This window comes from Lissotriton helveticus, chromosome 5_1 (assembly GCF_964261635.1).
Source record: "Lissotriton helveticus chromosome 5_1, aLisHel1.1, whole genome shotgun sequence".
NCBI lineage: Eukaryota > Metazoa > Chordata > Amphibia > Caudata > Salamandridae > Lissotriton > Lissotriton helveticus.
Window position 1 is genome coordinate 129,006,956 of NC_136065.1, and position 27,188 is coordinate 129,034,143.

Genomic DNA, 27,188 nt, shown 5'->3' on the forward strand with positions numbered 1-27,188 from the left:
GTCCTTCAATCTGGAAGAAGAGGCTTGCTCGTTTATCCTATTCAAGAGTGAGTTGCATCCTTCCATCCACTCAGAGGCAATAGTTACATTTTATTGTGGACGACCTGATGCGTAGAGCAAGTTGAAACAGTATCTGTCAATGTTAGACCACGAAACCCTATGTGACGTGTTCAGACTCATTCCAGATTTTGTAAGTGAGGGAAATCAAAAGGAAAAATTTACAACCAGTTTACTAAAAGGTAACTTGTATGCAATTTTCGTTGAAACTGAGGATGTTGGCTTTTTACAGCTTTTTACTCTTACAAAATACGCACAACCGCTGACACCTGTGGAGCGAACCACTATCATGTGGGGACTTATTTATAGCCCGTTTCTAGGAGTTTAGACCTTTCTGTGCACAGACTCCCAAAACAGTTGTCATTCTCCTACAATGGGCCAGTTAATGGAATCCCGAAAAAAAATAATCCAAATTCAGAGACGTTGCAATTCTTTGGATAGACCGGGCACGTTCTCCTTACTTTTTGTAGCGCACTGAAGTAATTCAGATTTGCACGCTATTCTATTAATATCTTGTGCGATACACATGCCCTTTGTAGGCTCACGACTGAAATGGAACCCAGATTCTGCAAACTCCTGTGCTACGGACCTTCAGTATATCAACTGCACGCACTGCAGGTGCGGGGCATACTCTGCACCGGGGGCACAAGCAGGCAACACCACAACATTGTGCTAGCCAGATCTAGCCCTGTGTTCCCCACTAGTCTCTGCGCTCGGCTGAAAAAGGCCTGTTAATCATTACCAGGGTCGAGTTGAAACGAGAGGGGATGAACGATGTTCGGGTCAGGAAAAGTCAATATTTATATAGCTCTCTCTCACTGCTCATCTCTCACTACCGGTCACTCGCGGACATTTTGAACCTTAAGGAGCATCAATACTCCTCTTTTCACCTACACCTTAAATACTTTGTAGTGCAGAGTGGTACCAGTGGTTCTGCACACTGAAATGTGAACGTTTCATGGATCGAAAATACGAGATCGAGAACCCGGTTCACGCCCAGGCAGTCCTCTAAACAAATTAAAGTCCTGTTGATTTAAATCTGGGCGGAGAGGTAAGTCAAATGTACTACTGTGACTGTTGCGAACTTTCTGTGTGCTCGTGTGGAGCCAGGACTCTTCTGGACGGGCCATGAAGGAGGCATGCTTTGCCCCATGTAATCAATTTTGCTCACTATCACTGAGGAAAGTTAATAGAGTGCGCATGATTTGAGCTTCCTACGCATTCACATGGGACAGACCTACTCTGAATAAGGCAAATCATTGTGTGAATGCCACAAGCCACGAAGGAGGCCTCTTTCGCTACATGTAATCCAATCCACTTTACACCCCACCAGCGAGAGGAAAGTCAAGAGAGCTCATAGGACTGCCTGAGCTTTCTCCAAGTTCATGTGAAGACAGATCTCCTCTGGATAGAGATCAAATCATCATGTGAACGCCACTAGCCACAAATAAGATTTCTTTTGACATATGTAGTTGGCTTTACATGCCTAGACTCTCCTCTGGAGGGTATGGTTGATCTGTTTGGGAAGATACAGTAATTATGTTCCCAAAATGCCAAGTCAGAGATGTCCACACATAGATATTCATAAATACACAGTAGAGCATCTATTTGAAAATATCCTCATTCCTCACTTTGCATCTCAGTTCCCATTTCTTGCTCCTTTTAAGGTCGAGCATTCGAGACCTCTTGTATATACTTTAGTATATACTTATATGTGTATGTACTTTGTGGGCTCTGGAGAACAGCCCGAGGACGTGTCTCCTTCCACTTAGGGGCTTTTTTTTCTGTTCAACTGCCTGTATTTAACTGTCTTGATAGAAAACGACCAGCAGAGGTCAGTAAAATACCAGAATTGCTTTCTGCTGAGAGACTTTCTTTTAAAAAAAATTCTGGCAACTGCCTCTATTTAACCCTCTTGATAGAAAATTACCAGCAGAGGTCAGTAAAATACTAGAATCCCTTTAGCATTCTCTAGATTCCAGTCCATAGAAATTGTCTTCCACAAGCACCCGTAGACAATATTTTTTTCAAATCTTTTCAGTGATATGACCACCGAAGGCCCTGATTTTATATTAAAAATAGAGCTTTGGACTATACCATTTCCCGCTGAAAGGCAGTATTTCTCGCCATGTGTTCCCATGCCTGGCATGTCACGTAGTTTGGTGCATACTTTCCCTCCATGTTAAAGAACAGTAGATGTTTCAGCACCCAGGTTAGTGTGCTGCATAGCTAAATACATATAACATCCCAAAGGCGCGACCGATTGCATTGCAAATGCTTGCTATCTACCCCACCTTGCTCCTGCAGCACACTCCTCACTTTTGTTCCACCCCCTTTCCATTGTGATGAGCGAAAGTGCAGTTGTTTATAGCTCTGTCCAGAGCAGATAAGCATCTAACGCTGGAAATGACTTGGAAACACAAGAAAGCGAAAGAGCCGTTTTGCATTATTAACTTGGTCCAATTGCCTTCATGAAGCACTTTTAGAAGGCATATGCATGTTATTTTTAAAATCCTGTAAGATCCAATGCTCATCAACATTCTTCAGAAATCTTCAATTGAATCGAGACCCACTGATTGCAAGCTCTACCCTGTCTCTGTTCTCTACTGTATTTCAAACGCAGTACATACTTTTTCATCTAAACATTTTAAGGCAATATATTTGCTGATGTGTGATGTACCTCACCAAAGGTATACGCTCATTCATGTGGGAGTAAGAACTGAAGTCGGACGAGTATGAACTCAACAGAGAGGAGTGAAGGATAAAAGGATGATAGACAAGCGTGATGGGTGAGGGACAAGAGGTGAAGGACAAATGTTAGTTATCAGGACAATAGAAGAGGAAGGGATGAGGAATAAAGGATAACAGGTGACAATTTGGAATAAAAGATCGGGAGCGAAAGATGACGAATGAGGGATGATGGGTGGGTTGAGGACGGAGGGTTGAGGAGTGTGGGAGGAAGAATGAGGGCTAAGGAATGAAAGTCAAGTGAAAAATAAGAGGAATGAGTGGTGGACAAAGTGTAACAAGCATTGGCATAGCCAATAGGTCTTGCCTTTGGGACCTTATAAGTGTTTAGCCATGCAACAGTTGATGTTGTTGCACTAAGGATATTGTGCTGCATAACTAAATACTTTTAAGGTCCCAAAAGCGAGACAAATTGGCTATTCACATTCATTCTAATACACTGCACTTTCCTTATCTGCGCAATGTGCACCTTTTGAAAGGTGCACGGTGGCGCAAACAAGTAAAGTGTGCCCTTTTCATGATCCGGCCCGCGGACTGCAAACATACTATCAAGATAACAAATCTAGTGCACAGGAACCTGAGAAGCCGGTCGTGCTGAAAATCTGCCACAAACAAACTGAGTCTGCAAGTTAAGTAATTAAAAGAAATGGGAGCACTGCGAAGCTGGAAATATGACGCTGGCTTCCTTAGCCCAAGCGGATAAAGCACGGACACTCATGAACCCAAAGCAGGGAAGCGGAGTCAAACCATCTACTTGTTTGGCCCCACTGGGTGTCATAATGGATTAACCAAATAACAGAAGAGTAAAGGTAACAGATGCTTTATTGTGAGCCAGTTCGCAAAGATTATGTAAATCATACCATCACCAGTCTCACCCTTTGCTTAAACACTGTCTGAACACCTTATTTTACAGCTTTACTGGAAAGATTCTATCACTGTAGGGTCAGTCTTGATTCTCCCATGGTGCCCTGAGCTGGTGACTGGATGAAAACCACAATGATAAACAACAGTTAAATACGTAAATGGACCTAAGGGGGGGGGGGAGGGAGTTGCAAACTAATAATACCCCAAGTTAAACAGAGGAAAACGGGTCACTCTGGAATATATTTACCTACAGCTGAGAACAGACATTTTGAAAAAACGCAATTACAGAACAGCCATCGAACTAGAGTTAATAATAATAAAAAAGAGAATACAAATCCCTTTAAAAACATTGTCAAATCTGCCTACCAAACGTGAGTTTAGGAAAACACGATAAAAGTATGAGCCAGACCCAAAATATTTACTTAAGAAACAAATCCCTGTCAAGGACTCCTCATTCTGTGCCACAGGTATGCATGCAAACCGCAGAGGAAACAGCCGGGGCTGTTCAATTCCTGAATGATAAACTTTTTCAAAACATCAATTTCGGATTACAATATCCATTTACGTGTCTCTGCTGCCTCCTAATGGTAAAAATATACAGCAATGCCACTGCAGTGAGCGAGTAATGATGAAAAACACAGCCGGTGCTATTTGTAGTCAATGAAGCATGACGTGCCTCGCCAATGGCTTCATGCGAAAGTCACGGGGTGAGAGATGGCAGCGCAGACCAAGTGCCAGACTCAAGGGATACACAGGGTCTGTGGTTGTACTCAGGAGGAGGAGCAAAAACACTTGGGTTATCCAGAAAGAGATTTAACATTCTCCATTGGGCTCTTCAACCACGTTCTCTGAAACATTATTAGGATAAGCATTGGCCGCGCGGCCGTAAAAGTAAAGCCGTGCGGCCGCTAAATGAAATTTTAAAAAAACGCGAGTGGTGCGCCCGCGCGTCACCGCAAGTGCTAGCTTGCCGCCCACCAGCTTGCTATTACGCGCATGCGCGCACACTCTAGTGTGCGTGATAGTAAGCTGGTCGCCGGGAAAGTAGCACTTCTCAAAGCAGCTACTAAATGTCTCGGCCAGACCAGCGTATGCGCTGGATCAGGCCGAGACCTAAAAACAGAGGGTTTAGAGAGGAGGTGTGATGACGGACTATGAACGGATGAGGGATAACGGGCACTGAAAGTTAGAATTAAGGCGCGAGGGATGAGGATGAGGTCTGACTGGTAAGGAGAGGGATTAGAACAGAAAAGTGAAGAGGAGGAGTTAGAAATGAATGGCGAAGGGTGACTGACCAATGAAGGTGGAGGGCCGAGGGGTGATGGATGACGACTGAAGAACAAGGATGACAAACTGATGGGTAAGTGGTAATAAGTTTGGAGGGCAAGATATGGGTGAGGAATATGACATGGGGTTATTGAGCGAGAGGGATGATGGGTAAGAGACAAGGAGTGAGGGAGGAGGACTAAAGAGCAAGGGATGGGGAGTGTGCAGTGATGGGTGATTGTAAATGAGGAAAAGATATAGAGTGAGGGAAGAGGAGTATGGAAAGAGAGATGAGGGTTGAAGAGTGATAAGTGAGGGTTGAGGAGAAGTGATGGATGAGGATGGCCTAAAATAGATGCTCTACTATAGAGACAGGCGAGTTTCTACCAAGAAACCATCCAGTGAAAATACACAAGGCTGGTTTGAGGGAGGAGATTGGGAGAACTTTCATATTTATAGCTGTTAATCATTACCGCAAATCCACACATCCCTGTTATAGGCTGGTATATAGGTAGGTTTCTCTTTAAAGGAGTGTTCTGTTTTAGAATCCTTCAGTAGCGTCACCTAGGAGGTGCTCCAGACTTCATTGGATGTCAGTTGGATCCTGGGACAGTCATGGGGAGGGAGGGGGGGAGCGTTGTGTGTTGTTCCTCTATATTACTACGAAACTAAACTCCCAATTTAAACCGTTTCTCTGCATGGTGTAATCGAGGCATCTTAACAATCGCCTAGGGCATAGGCTAATTTGTAACTGCTATCTTGAAGTAAACAGCCTAGACTAGATAGAGTGAGGTACACGTCATGGATGCATAAGGAAAAAATAACTCTTACTTCTCTTAGTATTGTTTGAGGATCTGCAAAACTATTATTTTGCAATTATCTGATATTACATTTTAATTGACAATCCCAGTACCTAACTGGGGGAAAGGCCGTTTTCTTCTTTTGGTCAGGAAGTATTTGCAGAAGGCTCAATTAAAGCCTGAACTTGCTTAAGTGGTTTTGCTTAGAAGCATTTGGAGGACTTAAATGATTGTTTTAATCCATCACAATAGTTTCGACCATCCAACCGTAGGCAGATTAACCTTTAACTAGAGTTCTGTATTCTGTATACCTTGAACGGCATGGAGCGGACAGCCGGGCCTCCACAAGCTTTCGGGACCGCTCTCACAAAGACTTCGGGTTCAGGGCCGGGCAGTTGGAGAACGGCTTCGGGTTGTGGTCGCGCTCCAGGCACCAAAGACACACGAGGTCTGGATCGGTGACCGACATAAACTTGTGACAGGAGTTACAGGGCTTGAAACCGGGCCAACGGCTGGACATCCCTCATGCACCAGGAGTCATAGACTCAAAAAGATGTTGACAAAAGTCAAACAAGCATTTACAATGCAAAAGGTCTCGCATTAGGAAAGTTTGAGCTATTGGTATTGTAAATGACAAATTTTTTATTTATGTTTTGTTTTTGAAAATAGCTAAATTAATAGCTATGTCATTTACAATGCTAATAGTTTTAACTTTCGCAAATGTGACACCTATAGCATTTCTAATGCAATATGTGTTGTAATTACGTGCAGGTTCCAGCAATTAAGTGCCGGTGCCGAGCACTGGAAACCACCAGCTCAAATTAAGCACTGTTACAAGGACTAACAGAGCCCATACAGGTAAGCAACACAGATGCAGTGGGAACTCAACCTGGAAGGTGCAAACTATACAAGGATCTCCGCACCAGCAGAAGTGAACTACTGAGCTCCATGAGCAAAAACTCTATTTATAAACCAATAATAATAATAATTGGCATATTAAGTACTACAGATGTATGGCATAATCGCCTATGTGTCTGGTACCAAGGTGCTGACACAAAATCATTAGAGGTGATTAGTAATTACTTAGCTCAATAGGACTCATTTTGTCGACCAGCAGGACTAAAGGTTGAGTGCGACTGATGGATCTGTGACCTTTGGGTAACCCACAGAGCTCCATCACGAATGTAGTTCTCCACGGAGCTATTTTACCGACATGACATTTGGTTCTGACGATTAACTGTCAATTTGTTGAGTCAGAAGCGCGCACCTTGCACTGGAGGTTGATATTTTAGCATTCATTGTTTATATAAGGAATTCAATGGACAGGAAAAAATAATAAAACAGCCTATGCATAAACATGTCAATAATGAGAATCCACGGGTGGCTAAAAAAATTTAAAAAGCCTTTCTAATGCTGAGCACAAGCCTTGTTGACAAACGGAAGAACGAAAACCCAAGATTATGGATTGTTTTTGCATGGAAATGACCAGTGGCCTCGGGGGGAGAGGATGGGGCTACGGTTTGCTCCAGGCGGCACAAGTTTTGCACCCCCACCCCCTGCCTTTACACGCAGAGATCCTCTCCCCCCCACCTCCCCACGGCTTTTACTTGCGGCCGTCGCGGGGCGGCAAAGGTTCTAGCTACGCCAGTGGAAATGACTAGAGAATTAAATGCAAATGCTAATGCTTCAATAGCTGAATGCATTAGATGCATTAGTAAGACATTAAGCCTTCTTCACTTAACTTATCGTCGATCATGTGCATCAGTAACAATACCGCCAGTCAACATTTCACACCACACCGATTTAGTCCCTCTGGGCCTCTAATGTGACATGACTGGGAACGGTTCTGCTGTCATTGCTAACAAAGAATCACATCTTTATTCAATTTTTAATGCAATAAGAGTAAATACAACTGGAGCCAACCTGGGCGCTCCCTCAGAACTATTAATGTATTGCTCATGAATAACATCCGACCTTTGAAATGTAAAGGGTTTGCCAACCAAGCAGACGAAGATGCTGAAATTAGGCAAAGTGCTGCAAAGGGGACAGAAGGCGACACGCATGCTCTACACAATAGACCGATATCAACGCACGATCTGGAATCAATGGAGTGTCAATATTTTTCTGAAAGAAACATTTTGAAAAAATTCTCGTCTCACATGGAAAAGCGTTCCCTAAGAAACTAGCTATAGATATAAATGAGTGTTATAGCATTGTAATGGCAGTTTTATAGCGCTTAGTATATATGACGAGGCTCTGAGGCGCTTTTCGGCAGGGAGCAAAAGTGCAGCCTTCAGTCATAGACTGGCCTGACTCACGAAGACTCTGCTGCCAGGTAGGAGAAGGAGTTGGAACCAAGTAAGATGGCGGACTAAGATGGTCAGTGTTATAGACTGAGAAGCAACTCTTAACAAGTTTCGTATGGGCCAGGTGCGAGGAGGCGCAGAGCTGCTTTTGCTGGAGCGTCTGGTCACTGCGCATGCGCGTTTGAGCCAGTTCCTTTGGGCGGGACTTCCGTCTTCGGAAGTCCCGCGCACGCGCCCACGGAGTGCCTGAGAGCGGGGCTCCTATGCCCGAGGGAGAGCCCCGGCTACAGAAGTCCCGAATGGCGGTAAGTGGGGCTTAGTTCTAGGGGGGAGGGGGGTGCGCTTGTGTGTGTGTGTGTGTGTGTGTGTATGTGTGCGATGGCGGCGGCGGGGGGAGAGGGGTCTTTGTATGTATGTGTGTGTGCGTGCGTGTGTGTAGGTGCGCTGGTGTGTGTGTGGGGGGGTCTCTGTGTGTGCGTGTAGGTGCGCTAGTGTGTGTGTAGGTGCGGCGGCGACGGGGGGGGGTGTGTGCCTGTGTATGCGTGTGGCTGTATATGCGTGTGGCTGTGTATGTGCGCATGCGTGAGTGTGGGTGCGTGTGCACGCAGTCAAATCCAGCACAAGAGAAGCGCGTGGCACCCTTTTGTCCCTCATTCCCCCGAGACAGGCAACATTAAGTCTCCAGCCTGGACGCATCCTTCGGATGCTTATTCCAGGCGAGACCTAAGAAGGGTTAGTCAAAAAGTGACAAAGGGGCACGCTCTCTCAGGATCTGCGCTAGGTGGCGCGGAAAAAAAAAGAACTGGCGTCAGCGTGCAGGGGCAGTGTCTAAGTAGACACTGCGACGTAATCCCGGCGACCACGACCCTGATGATAAACGCAGAGTCGACCGATGCCACCTACCGATGTGCAGGGGTACAGATACGAAAAAAAATAAAAAATTCTCAGGATCCAGTCTGAGGCCTGGGAGTAATGCAAAGGTAACAAATCTATACCTATGGTCTCTTTCATATACGCAATTGTATGCAGATTTGTAGAGCCAACATGCATCCAATGTGGACTTCTTGCGGCTACAGCAGCTCAAACAAAACAAACACAAAAAAAAGAAGAGTGAACTAATCAGCAGGGATTTTCTGAGAAGGCAATTCAGCAATTATCTGGACAAGCATTGAAAACCTGACTAGTGAAGATACTTTACTGTGGTGCAAAGGTTTCCTCGGAAGGTGAAATGATTTTGCGATCTTCCTAAATTCAAGACATGAGAATATTTTCGGGGGATTTGAAATCACACTTCATTACATCACTAAGTTCCTTCCTTGAGTATTGTTGAGAAGAATGCGAGTGTTGAGGGTGCTTTAGGCATTAAAGGAACATGAGGGGTTGGCACAAATTGATCGGTCACTTGAGGCAAGCCTAGAATAGAACTTCATATCCAACGTAAAGCCAGAGACTGAAAAGTATGCAGAATCTACAATGAATGGGATTCATAAGATTCATAGATTTGAAATCAAAGAATGACCCTCGGAAATCCAGCTGGAATCCCTACAAACCTGTGCCTTCTTGGAGCTGGTCCACACAGGAAGGTGAGATTTAAATGTTGTAGCTTTAGCCAGGGTTGGTGGAATCCACTAACTCCACATATGAAGAGCATAGTACATGTGTTTAGACAGGGAAGGTTCATCAACACCAGGGTCTTCTTCAGCCTTAGTTTCCTCAAACAAGGCAGGACAATGACTGGACAGCAAATGGTTTAGCACAATATTTATACCAAGGGATGATTCGCAGATGCTTCTCAGTGAATTTTATATTAGAACATTGGAATGTTGGGAGCTTCAATGAAAACAATGGAGTGGTCTGGGCTTCTAATGGCTGGTAGAGGTCTGGAGCTTAAACATTGCAATGTTGTCGCTGTTGCTGTGAACAAAGGCCTCACAGAGCCAGAGGGGATTTCAATCCCCTTGGATTGCATGAAGCCTTTGTTTTATTTGTTAGGATATTCCACCACTAGAGTGAAGAATGTTCCAATAGCCTTACAGCCCTCTGTAGCTGGTCTATACCAGCATTAAAGTCCCACTTTCTTGTTAAAGGCCTGGGCCTTTAATGGCCGGTATAGCCCACTACGGCGCTACGAAGCAGCAGGCTTGATTTTCATTTTTTAAACCAAATGAACAACCCAAACAACCAGCCCATAATGTCCCAGAGCACAATATTACAATTTTGGTGGCATGGAGCCATGTGATAAAACTCCTCTGAAAACAGAACAATAAGCAAAAACTTTTTTTAAAACTATGTTCATACGCGTCTTTGAAATCACTTTTGACCAAGTTCATTGGCACATAAGCATATAAGCATTAGCAACGCCAAAAGGTCTAGTCTTGGAAAACTGATGCAATGGTTGATTTTTTTTTATTTTTTTTTTATTGATGAATGTGCCACACAAATAAAAATAAAATAAGAAATGGTATGGCCACTTACACATGTTCACCATATGCTACCATTTAAACATTTACAATTGAAAGAACTGAAAAAAAGAGTCACTGATGTGCAAGTTTTTCATGTGACTTTTATTTTTATATATATATGAGAGCCTTTCAGGTGTGTCATGCATTTTATTGTTAATAATATTTGTGAATCAGGCAAATGTAAATCGCCAACTTACCAAGCACTCAAATTGCAGGCAGCTACAATGTTACACCATCACCTAAACACTTTATGACTTTAAAAAGAAATCGAAAATAAATTGCCATCTAACTAGGTCCCCTAAACCCCAGGCAAAATAAACAACCCGTTAACTAAGTTAGTGTAAAGCTCAATTAGAACCAGGTTTATTACTGAAGATGAAGGAACTATATTTAAGTGGACATGAAAATGCGTTTTGGCCTTGTGGAATCACTGAAAAGTGAAGGCATCTTACTGGTAAAGTGGGCTGGCCCATTACCCAATGGTGTATACTATGGTGGATGGAAGCAAAATGTTAATGACAATGTAAAACACCAGTGGATGAACCCTTCTGGTCAAAAGCTGCTCTATATGCGTACGTTAAGTATGAATGTTTTGCGGCTTGTAGCACAGCCCCAAATCTCTGGCGGTTGACCCACGTATTTCACGAGACCACCGGAATGGAGCAAGACATGGCGCTTAAGTCGATCGACCTGGAGAAGGCGTTTGATACGGTCACCTGGAATTAGCTTATGGCGGTGCTCCGGGGGATGGGCTTTGGTCCAGTGTTTCGGGGCTGGGTCCTATTGTTGTACACGCACCCTTTGGCTCGAATTCGGTGGGAGATGAGGTGTCAGAGGCATGGGCGGTCAAAAGGGGCACCCGACAAGGTTGCCCCCTTTCACCACTCCTGCTCGCCCTAGCTGTGGAGCCAATGACGGTTATGTGCCGTAGGGAATTGGAGCCCTGGGGCATATGTGTGGGTGAGCAGAACCATATCTTCTCCTTATATCTACAAAAACGTCCCCGCCATAAGCGGCTGTGCAAGTAGTAAGGCACAAACATGCCCCACAGGTCCCTCACTACTCTTCTTCCCTTTACTGTCCAAGGCAGAGGTATGCACGCTTAGCGGCAAATTCAAATCGGGCTCTCCAGCCGATCCACTCAAACCTGACCAGTTTCTGAAATTTTAGGAATACCTTTTACCATTCTGCAGTGTGCTGATTAACCTGTCATTGTCTACAGCAACGGTACCTGCCCCATGGAAGCACGCTAAAGTCATTCCACTGCTGAAAAAAACCTCTTCAGATATATCTAAGCCAGAAAACTCTTGTCCGATTTCCCTGCTCTCTTTCTTGGTTAAAGCTACTGAATCTTATGTAAACTCCATTCTGAGCAAATATGTGGAGTCCATTGAAATTCTAGACTCTTCCCAGAATGGTTTTAGACCGCACCATAGCACTGAATCTGCCTTGTTGGCAGTTACGGAACATCTGCAGGACTCTCTTGACGAGGGTAAAACCTCAGCCCTGATCCTACTCGACCTAAGCGCCGCGTTTGATACAGAATCGCATGAGATCCTGCTGTGGCGCTTACAGGAGATAGGTATCAGATGTAATGCATTGGCCTGGTTCTCATCATTTCTTGCTGAGAGATCTTTCCAGGTTATCACTCCCTGATATCGCTCTCAAGAGTACGCTGTACGAAATGGAGTGCCCCAAGGATCAACGCTGAGCCCAACGCTTTTTAATATCTATACACAACCCCTGATGGTGGTAGCTAGAGACAGAGGGCTGTCTTTAGTATACTATGCTGATGACACTCAACTTGTGATCTCCTTTTCTAAGAACTCTAACCAAATTCTGGCCAAAATTCACGATGACCTGGTGGCTGTTGCAGAATGGATGGCAGCTAACTGTCTGCAGCCTAATGCCTCATGAAAAGAATTCTGCGAGCCTGGGCTAATAGGACTTTCCATAGGTACTGTTGGGCTTTCCCTGGATGATAGGACTCGTCTAGTGCAGTCGTGTTGGTGTTGTAGCGGAGTAGGGCTCGATCCTTTTCATACGAGATGGAGCGGACTTGCCATTTCACAGCGTTTAGCCGGGCCACTTGCAGAATGTCAGGTACAGGTAAACCGTTTGCTTCGATTTTCAGGGTCTCTAATGCCTGGCCAAACTTGATGTGCCAAGGGGAGTCCGCTTCCCTGAAGAGCAATACCAGATGATATTGAAGGATGTTGTTCAAGGCTTTGAGGACCTTAATGTAGTACTTGATTAAGTCTCCCTAAAGGGCCAGTCAAGGTCTTCAGAGCGCTAATTCCAGTTGTAGCGTGGTGTCTGCCCCTCGCTTGAAGTGCCTGCCCCATACTTTAAAGACACGAGGTGTCTGACACAAGCTTGGAGTGCCTGCACCATACTATAAAGACACGAGGTGTCTGCCCATGCGTGGAGTGCCTGCCCCATACTTTAAAGACACAGGGTGTCTGCATCCCGCAGGAGTGCCTATCCCATACTATGAAGACACAAGGTGTCTGCCCATGCATGGAGTGCCTGCCACATACTTTGAAGACACGGGGTGTCTGCATCACGCAGGAGTGCCTATCCCATACTTAAAAGACAAGTGGTATCTGCCCCATACTTTAAAGACACGGGGTGTCTGCCCCACACTTGGACTGCCTGCCCCATACTTTAACACAAGTGGTATCTGCCCCAAGCTTGGAGTGCCTGCCCCATAATTTAAAGACACGGGGTGTCCGCCCCTCGCTTGCAGTGCCTGCCCCATACTTTAAAGACAAGGGGTGTCTGACCCACGCTTGGAGTGCCTGCCCTAGACTTTAAGGCAAGGGGTGTCTGCCCCACGCTTGGGAGTGCCTGCCCTATACTGTAAAGACATGGGTGTCTGCACTTCGCTTGGAGTGCCTCCCCCATACTTTAAGACAAGGGGTGTCTGCCCCACGCTTGGAGTGCCTGCCCTATACTTTAAAGTCACGGGTGTCTGCCCCACGCTTGGAGTCCCTGCATCATACTTTAAAGACACGGGGTGTCTGACCCTCGCTTGGGAGTCCCTGCCTCATACTTTAAAGACACGGGGTGTCTGCCCCACGCTTGAAGTGTCTGCCCCATACTTTGGAGTGTCTGCCCTATACTTTGGAGTGCTGCCTGCCCCATACTTTAAAGGCACGGGGTGTCTGCCCCTCGCTTGGGAGTCCCTGCCTCATACTTTAAAGACACGGGGTGTCTGACCCTCGCTTGGGAGTCCCTGCCTCATACTTTAAATGCTCGATGGGCTGACCAGCAGGGAAGGCTGTGCTGCCAGCGCGTGACGTGCTGTGCTCTCCTGAGGCTGCATAAAACCGCAGAGTAACGGTGGGGATCCGGAGCTGTCACAAAGCACGGGCAGCATCCAGTCCGTGCAAAGGATTTCACAAGCAACTGTCTTAAACTGCTCTTAAAACATCACTCACTGTCGAAAAGACTAAATATATACATAGGAGTTGTGCGCGCACAGAAAGACCCCTTTCTTCCCCGCGGAACGCAGTCTGCTCGTCACTGTAAACAGACGCCGTGCACCACATGGGTGCCCCACACCAGGTCACATGCTCCGGTGTAACTTTTACTGGCACCGGTCGGGCGGGCGCCCGCCCCTTGAGTTAATAAGTTTCCAGCGCAGCTTTATGACAACCCCAGGCAAGATAGCAGGACGCGGGGATGAACACAACTTACGAAGGAGCAGATTTCAGCGGGCATCTCGTGGGAGCCCCGCCCTGAGCGTCTCGGCAGCTGGGAGCTCAGGCGTGGGGGCCCCAGCAGGTCCTGGGGGCGACAGGTTGCAGCCCCTCCATGCTCGGCGCCTTCTTATGCTGCAGCCGCATGTTTAGTTAGTGAAAGTCTCTGTCCTGCGGCGCCCCATCCCATCCCTCGCAGCCTCCTCTTTGTCAGGCTCCGGCTCGGTAGTGATATCCTGCCCAGGCACAGCCTGCCTCAGCGCTTCAAATCACAACACAGGAAGCGGGGCTCCGGCCGCCCAATGGAAAGCAGAGCCCGCAGCCGGCTGTGCTGTGCAGCGAGAGGATGGGCTGGCCTCTAGAGGAGGCAGCTTCCTCCAGCAGGCAGGGCTGTGCAGTGAGAGGCAAGGCTGTCCTCTAGAGAAGGCAGCTTTCACCAGGAGGCACTGCTGTGCAATGTGCGAGAGGCAAGACTGGCCTCTAGAGAAGGCAACTGAGCTACCTCCAGCAGGCAGGACTGGCCTCTAGAGAAGGCAGCTTCCTCCAGCAGGCGGTGCTGTGCAGTGATAGGCAGGGCTGACCTCTAGAGAAGACAGCTTCCTCCAGCAGGCGGCAGGGCTGGTCTCTAGAGAAGGCAGCTTCCTCCAGAAGGCAGGGCTGGCCTCTAGTGAAGGCAGCTTCCTTTGAGTCTGCAGCATGTAAGAGGACGGGCTAGCTAGCCTCTAGAGAAGGCAGCTTCCTTTGAGTCTGCAGCATGTAAGAGGACGGGCTAGCTGGCCTCTAGAGAAGGCAGCGTCCTTTGAGTCGGCAGCATGTAAGAGGACGGGCTAGCTAGCCTCTAGAGAAGGCAGCTTCCTTTGAGTCGGCAGTATGTAAGAGGACGGGCTAGCTAGCCTCTAGAGGAGGCAGTGTCCCTTGAGTCAGCAGCATGTAAGTGGACGGGCTAGCTAGCCTCTAGAGAAGGCAGCTTCCTTTGAGTCGGCAGCATGTATGTAAGAGGACGGGCTAGCTAGCCTCTAGAGAAGGCAGCTTCCTTTGAGTCGGCAGCATGTAAGAGGACGGGCTAGCTAGCCTCTAGAGAAGGCAGCTTCCTTTGAGTCGGCAGCATGTAAGAGGACGGGCTAGCTAGCCTCTAGAGGAGGCAGCGTCCCTTCAGTCAGCAGCATGTAAGAGGACGGGCTAGCTAGCCTCTAGAGAAGGCAGCTTCCTTTGAGTCAGCAGCATGTAAGAGGACGGGCTAGCTAGCCTCTAGAGAAGGCAGCTTCCTTTGAGTCGGCAGTATGTAAGAGGACGGGCTAGCTAGCCTCTAGAGGAGGCAGTGTCCCTTGAGTCAGCAGCATGTAAGTGGACGGGCTAGCTAGCCTCTAGAGAAGGCAGCTTCCTTTGAGTCGGCAGTATGTAAGAGGACGGGCTAGCTAGCCTCTAGAGGAGGCAGTGTCCCTTGAGTCAGCAGCATGTAAGTGGACGGGCTAGCTAGCCTCTAGAGAAGGCAGCTTCCTTTGAGTCGGCAGCATGTATGTAAGAGGACGGGCTAGCAAGCCTCTAGAGAAGGCAGCTTCCTTTGAGTCAGCAGCATGTAAGAGGCCGGGCTAGCTAGCCTCTAGAGGAGGCAGCTTCCTCCAGCAGGCAGGGCTAGCCTCTAGAGAAGGCAGCTTCCTTAGAGTCGGCAGCATGTAAGAGGCCGGGCTAGCTAGCCTCTAGAGAAGGCAGCTTCCTTTGAGTCGGCAGTATGTAAGAGGACGGGCTAGATAGCCTCTAGAGGAGGCAGCGTCCTTTGAGTCAGCAGCATGTAAGAGGACGGGCTAGCTAGCCTCTAGAGGAGGCAGTTTCCTTTGAGTCGGCAGCATGTTAGAGGCCAGGCTAGCTAGCCTCTAGAGGAGGCAGCTTCCTCCAGCAGGCAGGGCTAGCCTCTAGAGAAGGCAGCTTCCTTAGAGTCGGCAGCATGTAAGAGGCCGGGCTAGCTGGCCTTTAGAGGAGGCAGCTTCCTCCAGCAGGCACTGCTGTGCAGTATGCGAGAGGCAAGACTGGCATCTAAAGAAGGCCGCTTTCATTAGCAGGCAGTGTTGTGCAGTGTGTGAGGCAGGACTGGCCTCTAGAGGAGGCAGCTTCCTCCAGCAGGCACTGCTGTGCAGTATGTGAGAGGCAAGACTGGCATCTAAAGAAGGCCGCTTTCATTAGCAGGCAGTGTTGTGCAGTGTGTGAGGCAGGACTGGCCTCTAGAGGAGGCAGCTTCCTTTGAGTCGGCAGCATGTAAGAGGCCGGGCTAGCTAGCCTCTAGAGAAGGCAGCGTCCTTTGAGTCGGCAGCATGTAAGAGGCCGGGCTAGCTAGCCTCTAGAGGAGGCAGCTTCCTCCAGCAGGCAGGGCTAGCCTCTAGAGAAGGCAGCTTCCTCCAGCAGGCAGGGCTAGCCTCTAGAGAAGGCAGCTTCCTTAGAGTCGGCAGCATGTAATAGGCCGGGCTAGCTAGCCTCTAGAGGAGGCAGCTTCCTCCAGCAGGCACTGCTGTGCAGTATGTGAGAGGCAAGACTGGCATCTAAAGAAGGCCGCTTTCATTAGCAGGCAGTGTTGTGCAGTGTGTGAGGCAGGACTGGCCTCTAGAGGAGGCAGCTTCCTTTGCCCGCAGTGTGCAAGGCTGGCATCTGGAGAGGGCAACTTCCCCCAGTCTGCAGCTGGCAGTGCTGTGCGGTCTGCGAGAGTCGGGGCTGGCCTCCAGAGACGGCAGCTTCCTTCACTGCAGCCGGAAGTGTGTGGGAGGCCGGGCTGGCCTCAACAGAAGGCAGCATTCTCCAGCCAGTCGTGTCGTGGAGAGTGCGCCGCGAGGCGAGGTTGGCCTCTGGAGAAGGCAGCCCAGTATGCCAGATGGGCTAGCGTCACGAAGAGGCAGCTTCATCCAGCTAGCATTGTGTAAGAGGCAGGCTTGCCCCCAAAGAAGGCAGCGGCCTGCAGCCTCATGAGCAGTGCAGTCTCAGAGGCAGGGCTGTCCTCTAGAGAAGGCAGCGGCCTGCAGCCTACAGTGCTGTGCATTTTCAGAAGCAGGGCTGTTCTCTCGAGAAGGCAGCAACCTGCAGCCCACAGTGCAGTTTCAGAGACAGGGCTGTCCTCTGGAGAAGGCAGCTGCCTGCGGCCTCATGTGCAGTGCAGTTTCAGAGGCAGAGCTGTCCTCCAGAGAAGGCAGCGGCCTGCGGCCTCATGGGCAGTGCAGTTTCAGAAGCAGGGCTGTGCTCTAGAGAAGGCAGCGGCCTGCGGCCTCATGGGCAGTGCAGTTTCAGAAGCAGGGTTGTGCTCTAGAGAAGGCAGCGGCCTGCAGCCTCATGGGCAGTGCAGTTTCAGAAGCAGGGCTGTCCTCTAGATAAGGCAGCGGCCTGCAGCCTCATGGGCAGTGCAGTTTCAGAAGCAGGGCTGTGCTCTAGAGAAGGCAGCGGCCGGCATGCAGCCTACCGTGCCATGCAGTCTCAGAGGCAGGGCTGTCATCTAGAAAAGGCAGCGGCCTGCAGCATCCCGTGCAGTGCAGTTTCAGAGGTACGACTGTCCGTTAGAGAAGCCAGTGGCCTGCAGCCTCCCGTGCAGTGCAGTTTCAGAGGTACGACTGTCCTCTAGAAAAGGCAGCGGCCTGCAGCCTCCCGTGCAGTGCAGTTTCAGAGGTACGACTGTCCTCTAGAGAAGGCAGCGGCCTGCAGCCTCCCGTGCAGTGCAGTTTCAGAGGTACGACTGTCCTTTAGAGAAGGTAGGGGCCTGCAGCCTCCCGTGCAGTGCAGTTTCAGAGGTGCAGTGCAGTTTCAGAGGTACGACTGTCCTTTAGAGAAGGCAGCGGCCTGCAGCCTCCCGTGCAGTGCAGTTTCAGAGGTACGACTGTCCTTTAGAGAAGACAGCAGCCTGCAGCCTCCCGTGCAGTGCAGTTTCAGAGGTACGACTGTCCTCTAGAGAAGGCAGCCTACGATGCTGTGCCGTTTCCGAGGCAAGGCTGTCCTCCTGAGAGGGCAGTGGCCTGCACCCTCCTATGCTATGCAGTTTCAGAAGCAGGGCTGTCTTCCAGAGAAGGCAGCGGCCTGCGGCCTCATGTGCAGTGCAGTTTCAGAAGCAGGGCTGTCCTCTAGAGAAGGCAGCGGCCTGCAGCCTCATGTGCAGTGCAGTTTCAGAAGCAGGGCTGTCCTCTAGAGAAGGCAGTGGCCTGCAGCCTCATGGGCAGTGCAGTTTCAGAAGCAGGGCTGTCCTCTAGAGAAGGCAGCGGCCTGCAGCCTCATGTGCAGTGCAGTTTCAGAAGCAGGGCTGTCCTCTAGAGAAGGCAGTGGCCTGCAGCCTCATGGGCGGTGCAGTTTCAGAAGCAGGGCTGTGCTCTAGAGAAGGCAGCGGCCGGCATGCAGCCTACCGTGCCATGCAGTCTCAGAGGCAGGGCTGTCATTTAGAAAAGGCAGCAGCCTGCAGCCTCCCGTGCAGTGCAGTTTCAGAGGTACGACTGTCCGTTAGAGAAGACAGCGGCCTGCAGCCTCCCGTGCAGTGCAGTTTCAGAGGTACGACTGTCCTTTAGAGAAGACAGCGGCCTGCAGCCTCCCGTGCAGTGCAGTTTCAGAGGTACGACTGTCCTTTAGAGAAGACAGCGGCCTGCAGCCTCCCGTACAGTGCAGTTTCAGAGGTACGACTGTCCTTAAGAGAAGGCAGCGGCCTGCAGCCTCCCGTGCAGTGCAGTTTCAGAGGTGCAGTGTATGTATGTATGTATGTATAAACCGTTTTATAACGCGCTCTGATACTTGGGAGTGTCCTGGCGCGATGGGAAAAAGCAGAGGAAGACATAGCAGAGACTAACTTAAACCAGCCTAGTGAAGAAATACGTTTTTAAGTTTTTCTTAAACTGGGCTACACCCTGAGTGGAGCGCAGCTGGAGGGGAAGGGCGTTCCAGGCCCGGGCAGCCACCACAGATATGGACTGGCCCCCTAGCCTAGATCGCCTAAAGCGGGGGAGAGTCATCTTAAACTGAGAGGATGATCTAAGAGCTCGAGTGGGGACATAGAGAATGAATCGTTTCTTCAGATAGACAGGCCCTTGATCGTGAATTGCTCTAAACAAGAGCACCAGGGATTTAAACAGGATGCGCAGGGACACCGGAAGCCAGTGAAGACAATTCATTTGAGAGCGAAGGCTCTTCCATCTCGGGACATTAAACAAAAGTCGGACAGCGGCATTCTGGATAACCTGCAAGCGGTTGACCAGATAAGCAGGAATGCCACTAAACAGAGCGTTGGCATAATCTAGCCTTGCTAGGATGAGAGCTCGAGCAACAGTCTCTTTTGCCTCCCTGGGAAGCAACGGAAAAAATCTACGTAGCATTCTCAGGGTGGCAAAACAAGTCCCAGATAGCTTTTTAATATGGTCCTCAAATCTTAGGTCCTCACCAAACCAAATGCCAAGATTCTTCGCAGGACCTCCCATCACCTTGGGGCTAGGAGTGTTGGGTGGCCACAGTGAATCTTTGAAGCAGGGGGGAAAGGAACCATAGAAGAGAACCTCATACTTGTCCTCATTGCATTTCAACTGGGCCATAGTCAGCCAGCGGAAAACAGAGGACAGACAAAGTTGGACTGCTGAGGTGTCTAGATGGTCGTCTGGCCAGGTAAACAACAGCTAGGTATCGTCAGCATATCCAATAATCTTAGCCCCGTACTGTTCCGCCAGATATACCAAGGGGGTGATGTAAATATTGAACAGTAGGGGACTAAGCGTGGATCCCTGGGGAACCCCAGTGAGAAGTGGTTTAAGCTCCGAGGCAAAAGGCGGTAGCCAGACCTGTTGAGACCTGTCCGTTAAAAACGAAGACAACCAGGCCAGGGCACGCCCCCCAATACCAATTGCAGACAGCCTGGCGAGGAGGAGGGCGTGCGGAACGGTGTCAAATGCGGCAGAGAGGTCCAGCAAAATCAGGACCGCTCTGCCGCCACCGTCCAAGCACTCCCGGTTAGATTCTGCCATTTCAACCAAGGCTGTCTCCGTACTGTAGGCTGCCCTGAAACCTGATTGAGCTGGATGTAAAGCCTTAGAGGTCTCAACAAAGCTCTCAAGTTGACGGAAAACCACTTTTTCACAGATTTTGGCCAATGCTGGCAAAAGGGATATGGGACGATAATTCCCAGGCACAGCCACATCCAGCCCCGGCTTTTTTAAGAGCGGCAGAAGCTTTGCCTGTTTCCAGCCTGTAGGAACCTCTGCTGAGGATAGGGAAAGATTTACCAGCTGAGTGACCTCACTGCAGATAATACTAGCCACTTCTGCAAGTACCCGGGCCGGGCATGGATCTGAAGGAGAGCCCGATTTGAGGGACTGAAGAAGGGGCAGTATGTCACCGTCTGCAACTAGCAAGAAGTCTGTGAACTGTTGGGTGTCATGATGGTATGGCAGAGGGGAGGGGTTATCCTCTAGGCTGGCTGTTGGCAATGCGGAAAGCAAGTCCTTCTGAATTTTAGCTATTTTGTTAGTGAAAAAATTAGACAGTTCCTCACACCATTGCATGGAGGAAGGAAGTGTGGTTGAGTCAGCTGCCGGGGATAGGAAGCTTTTTACAATAGAGAACATTTCCCTACTGTTATTATCAGCTTTAGCAATTCTCCCTGCGTAGTAATTCCCCTTGGCTGTCCTGATAGCGGCATAATAGTTCTTTTGGGCAGTGCGTAGGGCGGATTTTGTCTCCGGGCTATACTCGCGTCTCCAAACCCGTTCCAGCTTTTTACATCCCAATTTCAGCTCCCTTAACTCGGGAGAGAACCAGGGTTGAGACGGGGTGCGACGGAGCCTAGACAGAATAGTATGTTTCGTAGAGACATTGGCCGCCCGCAGCACCCACTGATTAAAGTCTATTACCGCTTCCCCTAGTTCAGATGGGAGCGTTGGGTGAGCTCCAGACAGAACCTGACCAAACGTATCCAGGTTGATCTTCTGGGGATAGCTCCTGGGAGGAGCAGTAGCAAATCTGCCTACACCCTCCACCTCCCAAGCAAACCTAATAGGATCGTGGTCAGACCACGTCACTTTCTGTAGATTTAATTCCTTGATGGGAAAATTGGAACAGACCAGGTCCAGAAGGTGGCCTCCAACAGGAGTCGGAGAAACCACCCACTGTTTTAGCTGAGCTAGCTCGAAGACTTCCTCCAAACGGCGAGCCTCCGTTGAGAAAGAAACATCTTGATGGATATTGAGGTCGCCAACCAGCAGAAATTTCAGGAAGCTCAGAGCCCGCGCCACTATACACTCCTCCAAAGAATCAATAAAGTGGCGGGCATTACCTGGAGGCCTATAGATCAGTGAACCACCCAAGGTGAAATGAGGATTAATAACAAGGGAGAAGTGAAGGACCTCTCCATCAGCTACCAAATGAGACTGCTCAATGGAGAAGTGCCACCCCTCCTTGAATATAACAGCTAAACCGCCCCCTCTACCTGTGGTCCTGTCCACTCTAGCAATCTTAAAACCTCTGGGAACAGCGAGTTCCAAAATCGGAGCACACGTGTTGGTAAGCCACGTCTCCGTGATGAAAAGGAGCTCAAGCTGTCCATCCGCAAGTATTTCAAAGATATCCGCTGCGTGTTTCACCATAGACCTGGCATTGATTAACCCTGCCCTGATTGGCATAGGGCCGGGTGCACTGCCTGGTCTAGGAGGTAATAAGGGCTGGGGGAGAAAACCACAGTTGGAGCACTTCATAATCTCGCAGTCCCGCCCCGCCCGCAAACATGTACCCTCTCTAGCTGTGATATTTAGCTCCAAAAGGTCACTCCGTGAATACTTCATCCTACCATGCACAGTCCGACCAGAGAGAGGTCGGACATGTTGGCTGGCCCTGGGCCCGTCCGAGGCACGGACGGGCACAGACTGGCCCTCCCTTGGCGCTCCTTCGGCGCGCAGACGGCGCGCCAGCTGCGCGAGACTGCTGCGCGCTCTGTGGAGCATCGCTATTTAAGGCCCAAGCCCCTCCCCGAGCTGGACCGCTAACTCCAGACCAGCCGGGGACCGGGACTCACCAAAGATGGCGCCCGACCTGGCCCACCACAGCAATCGGCACGAGCAAGCCGCGGTGGAACGGGGCGCAGGGGAACCGGGAAGCAGCACAGAGGGTGTTAAAACGGTACAGTTAATTATAAAACATACATCACAATTATTAAATCAATTGAATGTAAAAATCTGGGTTTTAAAAATACGCTAATGAAATAATGCTGCAGAGAGCGAGTGGGCAGAAGAGAATCTCTCGCAGTCTGCCCACCTTTCCCAAACGATATCACAAAGTGCTGCCACCACCTTGATCAGTCGCGAGGGCCCACAAAGTCAGGTTCTATTTAAGGCCGTGCAGTTTCAGAGGTGCAGTGCAGTTTCAGAGGTACGACTATCCTTTAGAGAAGGCAGCGGCCTGCAGCCTCCCGTGCAGTGCAGTTTCAGAGGTACGACTGTCCTTTAGAGAAGGCAGCGGCCTGTAGCCTCCCGTGCAGTGCAGTTTCAGAGGTACGACTGTCCTCTAGAGAAGGCAGCGGCCTGCAGCCTCCCGTGCAGTGCCGATTCCGAGGCAAGGCTGTCCTCCCGAGGGGGCAGCGGCCTGCACCATCCTATGCTATGCAGTTTCAGAAGCAGGGCTGTCCTCTAGAGAAGGCAGCTTCTTCCGACTGGGAGTGTGTAAGAAGAATAGCTGGCATTCACAGAAGGCAGAAGCCTGCAGCAGGTGATACTGTGTGGTATGTGAGAGGCAGGGCTGGCCTGTAGAGAAGGCTGCATCCCCCAGTGTGTGGAGGCAAGGCTGGCCTCTAGAGAAGGCAGCATCCCCCAGTGTGTGGAGGCAGAGCTGACCTCTAGAGAAGGCAGCATCCCCCAGTGTGTGGAGGCAGAGCTGGCCTCTATAAAGGCAAGGCTCTATAAGAGGCAAGGCTGGCCTGTAGAGAAGGCTGCATCCCCCAGTTTATGGAGTCAAGGCTGGCCTCTAGAGAAGGCAGCATCCCCCAGTGTGTGGAGGCAGACCTGGCCTCTCTAAAGGCATGGCTCTGTAAGAGGCAAGGCTGGCCTGTAGAGAAGGCTGCATCCCCCAGTGTGTGGAGGCAGAGCTGGCCTCTATAAAGGCAAGGCTCTATAAGAGGCATGGCTGGCCTCTAGAGAAGGCTGCATCCCTCAGTGTGCGGAGGCATGGCTGGCCTCTAGAGAAGGCAGCATCCCCCAGTGTGTGGAGGCAGAGCTGGCCTCTATAAAGGCATTGCTCTATAAGAGGCATGGCTGGCCTCTAGAGAAGGCTGCATCCCCCAGTGTGTGGAGGCAGAGCTGGCCTCTATAAAGGCAAGGCTCTATAAGAGGCATGGCTGGCCTCTAGAGAAGGCTGCATCCCTCAGTGTGCGGAGGCAAGGCTGGCCTCTAGAGAAGGCAGCATCCCCCAGTGTGTGGAGGCAGAGCTGGCCTCTAAAAAGGCAAGGCTCTATAAGAGGCATGGCTGGCCTCTAGAGAAGGCTGCATCCCCCAGTTTATGGAGTCAAGGCTGGCCTCTAGAGAAGGCCGCATCCTCCAGTGTGTGGAGGCAGAGCTGGCCTCTAGAGAAGGCAGCATCCCCCAGTTTATGGAGTCAAGGCTGGCCTCTAGAGAAGGCAGCATCCCCCAGTGTGTGGAGGCAGAGCTGGCCTCTAGAGAAGGCAGCATCCCCCAGTTTATGGAGTCAAGGCTGGCCTCTAGAGAAGGCAGCATCCCCCAGTGTGTGGAGGCAGAGCTGGCCTCTAGAGAAGGCAGCATCCCCCAGTTTATGGAGTCAAGGCTGACCTCTAGAGAAGGCAGCATCCCCAGTGTGTGGAGGCAGAGCTAGCCTCTATAAAGGCAAGGCTCTATAAGAGGCAAGGCTGGCCTCTAGAGAAGGCTGCATCCTCCAGTTTATGGAGTCAAGGCTGGCCTCTAGAGAAGGCAGCATCCCCCAGTTTATGGAGTCAAGGCTGGCCTCTAGAGAAGGCAGCATCCCCCAGTGTGTGGAGGCAGAGCTGGCCTCTAGAGAAGGCAGCAAGGCAGCATCCCCCAGTGTGTGGAGGCAGAGCTGGCCTCTAGAGAAGGCAGCATCCCCCAGTGTGTGGAGGCAGAGCTGGCCTCTAGAGAAGGCAGCATCCCCCAGTGTGTGGAGGCAGAGCTAGCCTCTATAAAGGCAAGGCTCTATAAGAGGCAAGGCTGGCCTCTAGAGAAGGCTGCATCCTCCAGTTTATGGAGTCAAGGCTGGCCTCTAGAGAAGGCAGCATCCCCCAGTTTATGGAGTCAAGGCTGGCCTCTAGAGAAGGCAGCATCCCCCAGTGTGTGGAGGCAGAGCTGGCCTCTAGAGAAGGCAGCATCCCCCAGTGTGTGGAGGCAGAGCTGGCCTCTAGAGAAGGCAGCATCCCCCAGTTTATGGAGTCAAGGCTGGCCTCTAGAGAAGGCAGCATCCCCCAGTGTGTGGAGGCAGAGCTGGCCTCTAGAGAAGGCAGCATCCCCCAGTGTGTGGAGGCAGAGCTGGCCTCTAGAGAAGGCAGCATCCCCCAGTGTGTGGAGGCAGAGCTAGCCTCTATAAAGGCAAGGCTCTATAAGAGGCAAGGCTGGCCTCTAGAGAAGGCTGCATCCTCCAGTTTATGGAGTCAAGGCTGGCCTCTAGAGAAGGCAGCATCCCCCAGTTTATGGAGTCAAGGCTGGCCTCTAGAGAAGGCAGCATCCCCCAGTGTGTGGAGGCAGAGCTGGCCTCTAGAGAAGGCAGCATCCCCCAGTGTGTGGAGGCAGAGCTGGCCTCTAGAGAAGGCAGCATCCCCCAGTTTATGGAGTCAAGGCTGGCCTCTAGAGAAGGCAGCATCCCCCAGTGTGTGGAGGCAGAGCTGGCCTCTAGAGAAGGCAGCATCCCCCAGTTTATGGAGTCAAGGCTGGCCTCTAGAGAAGGCAGCATCCCCCAGTGTGTGGAGGCAGAGCTGGCCTCTAGAGAAGGCAGCATCCCCCAGTGTGTGGAGCCAGAGCTGGCCTCTAGAGAAGGCAGCATCCCCCAGGGTGTGGAGGCAGAGCTGGCCTTTATAAAGGCAAGGCTCTATAAGAGGCATGGCTGGCCTCTAGAGAAGGCAGCATCCCCCAGTGTGTGGAGGCAGAGCTGGCCTCTAGAGAAGGCTGCATCCCCCAGTGTGTGGAGGCAGAGCTGGCCTCTATAAAGGCAAGGCTCTATAAGAGGTATGGCTGGCCTCTAGAGAAGGCAGCATCCCCGAGTTTATGGAGTCAAGGCTGGCCTCTAGAGAAGCCAGCATTCCCCAGCAGGCAGTGAGTGCGGATCAGGACGGGTCTCGAGAGAGGGCATCTTCCAGGAGCGGCCAGTGTGTGTGAGGTAAGTCTAGCCTGCAGAGGATCCGTTTGCTTCATGTGCAGTGTGAGTGAGGTAGGGCTGGCCTCTAAAGAAAGCAGATGTGGCTGCAGCTGGCAGTGCTGTGCAGCATGAGAGGTAGGGCTGGCCTCCTAGGAGGGCACCTTGCTCCAGCGGGCTTGGAGGGGGAGAGGGAGAGAGAATGTGTGTATAATGCATATAGACGTGTCTGCATGCATAGGTAAATGTCAGGTTATGCCCATGTGCATACGTAGGTTATCTGTGTACGTGAGAGAGAGTGTGTGTGTGTGGTCTGCCTCAGTCACTCTCTCGCCCTTGCATGTGTGCGTGCGTAATATTGCATCACTTGCAGCGTTAGGACCGACTGATGCACGCTTAATATTTACAATAATTAGTTTCCTCTGGCTACATCTTCCACAAAAATAGACAGACCCACTTTGAAAATATTTTCTCTAGTTGCCGCAGCTATTGAGAGCGGCGGCCATGATGTTTTCCAAACTCGTTGCTGCTGACGGCGCTGCAGAGACAGAAGCACCCGAGCGAGCGCTCAGGGCCCCGGGTACCGCCGAGATTAGATAGCCGCCACTCGGAGCCTGAAGCAATCACAAGGTCACATTGTTCCAGTGAATGCACTCCCGCCTCCCGCCAACTGAGCCCTGTTATTGGCTTTTAAAACATACATTTGACGTTCATCCAAAACCGCGATCGCCTTCAAGGGAGTGACTGAACCCTTCATAGCAGCTGTCTCCAGCCTGTATCCCCTGTCTCCGGCCTGTATCCCCTGTCTCCAGCCTGTATCCCCTGTCTCCAGCCTGTATCCCCTGTCTCCAGCCTGTATCCCCTGTCTCCAGCCTGTATCCCCTGTCTCCAGCCTGTATCCCCTGTCTCCAGCCTGTATCCCCTGTCTCCAGCCTGTATCCCCTGTCTCCAGCCTGTATCCCCTGTCTCCAGCCTGTATCCCCTGTCTCCAGCCTGTATCCTCTGTCTCCAGCCTGTATCCCCCGTCTCAATCCTGTACATTTACTCATCTTTCCAGGAAAACTGCTGAGTGACCTCCGCTCTAAAGCCAAGGAGTGTCGAGAGCTCAACAGTCACAGGCCAGCCCTTGAGCGGTCTTAACAACCCGTTGAGAAAACAAGGAGGCTTGAATGAGACAGTGCTCGTTTGGTGGCTTTGGGAGCCCGCTGCCCCATCAGGGGAGAGGGGGGGCTTTGTGGAAAGTTAATAATAAGCTCGGATTTCATGCCCTGGGGAGACAGAATGGCAGTTTTTAACTCCTCAGTTTCACGTCGCATCTCCCACTGGAAGGGATGCTCCCGGTTAGGAAGGACGTTGTTTGCTGGAACAGAGGAGTCGAAGGGCTCTTGTCGCAAATAAGGACGCACGTTGGGAAGGACAACCCTTGTTGGGACAGAGGACGCTCGCTGGCATGGAAGGTGCTTGCTGTGACAGGACGCTTGTTGGGAAGGATGGACTCCTTTGGATGGACTCTTCTTCCAGAGGGGGATGCTCGTTAGGACCAGAGGACACACATTTGGAAGGAAGACACTCTTTGGGACAGAATACACGCTTTGGGATGGAGGACGCACATAGGGACAGAGGACGTTCATAGGGACAGAGGACGCACATAGGGACAGAGGACACACATAGGGACAGAGGACGCACATA

General features: G+C 50.4%; 1 protein-coding gene across 2 annotated transcripts in view; it reads right to left on the minus strand.

Annotated features, from left to right (window-relative positions):
- CNTRL (centriolin) overlaps positions 1 to 27,188 on the minus strand; it is a 1,008,983-nt gene that overhangs the window by 702,143 nt on the left and 279,652 nt on the right. Inside the window, exon 1 of one of the 2 annotated variants that reach the window (XM_078641874.1) lies at positions 14,206 to 14,453. The exons of the other annotated variant lie outside the window; for it this stretch is intronic. Within the exon in view, the coding sequence (XP_078498000.1) occupies positions 14,206 to 14,229 (24 nt within the window). The 5' untranslated portion in view covers positions 14,230 to 14,453. Of the gene's footprint in view, positions 1 to 14,205; positions 14,454 to 27,188 lie in introns of those variants that run through there. 2 annotated transcript variants of the gene reach the window in all.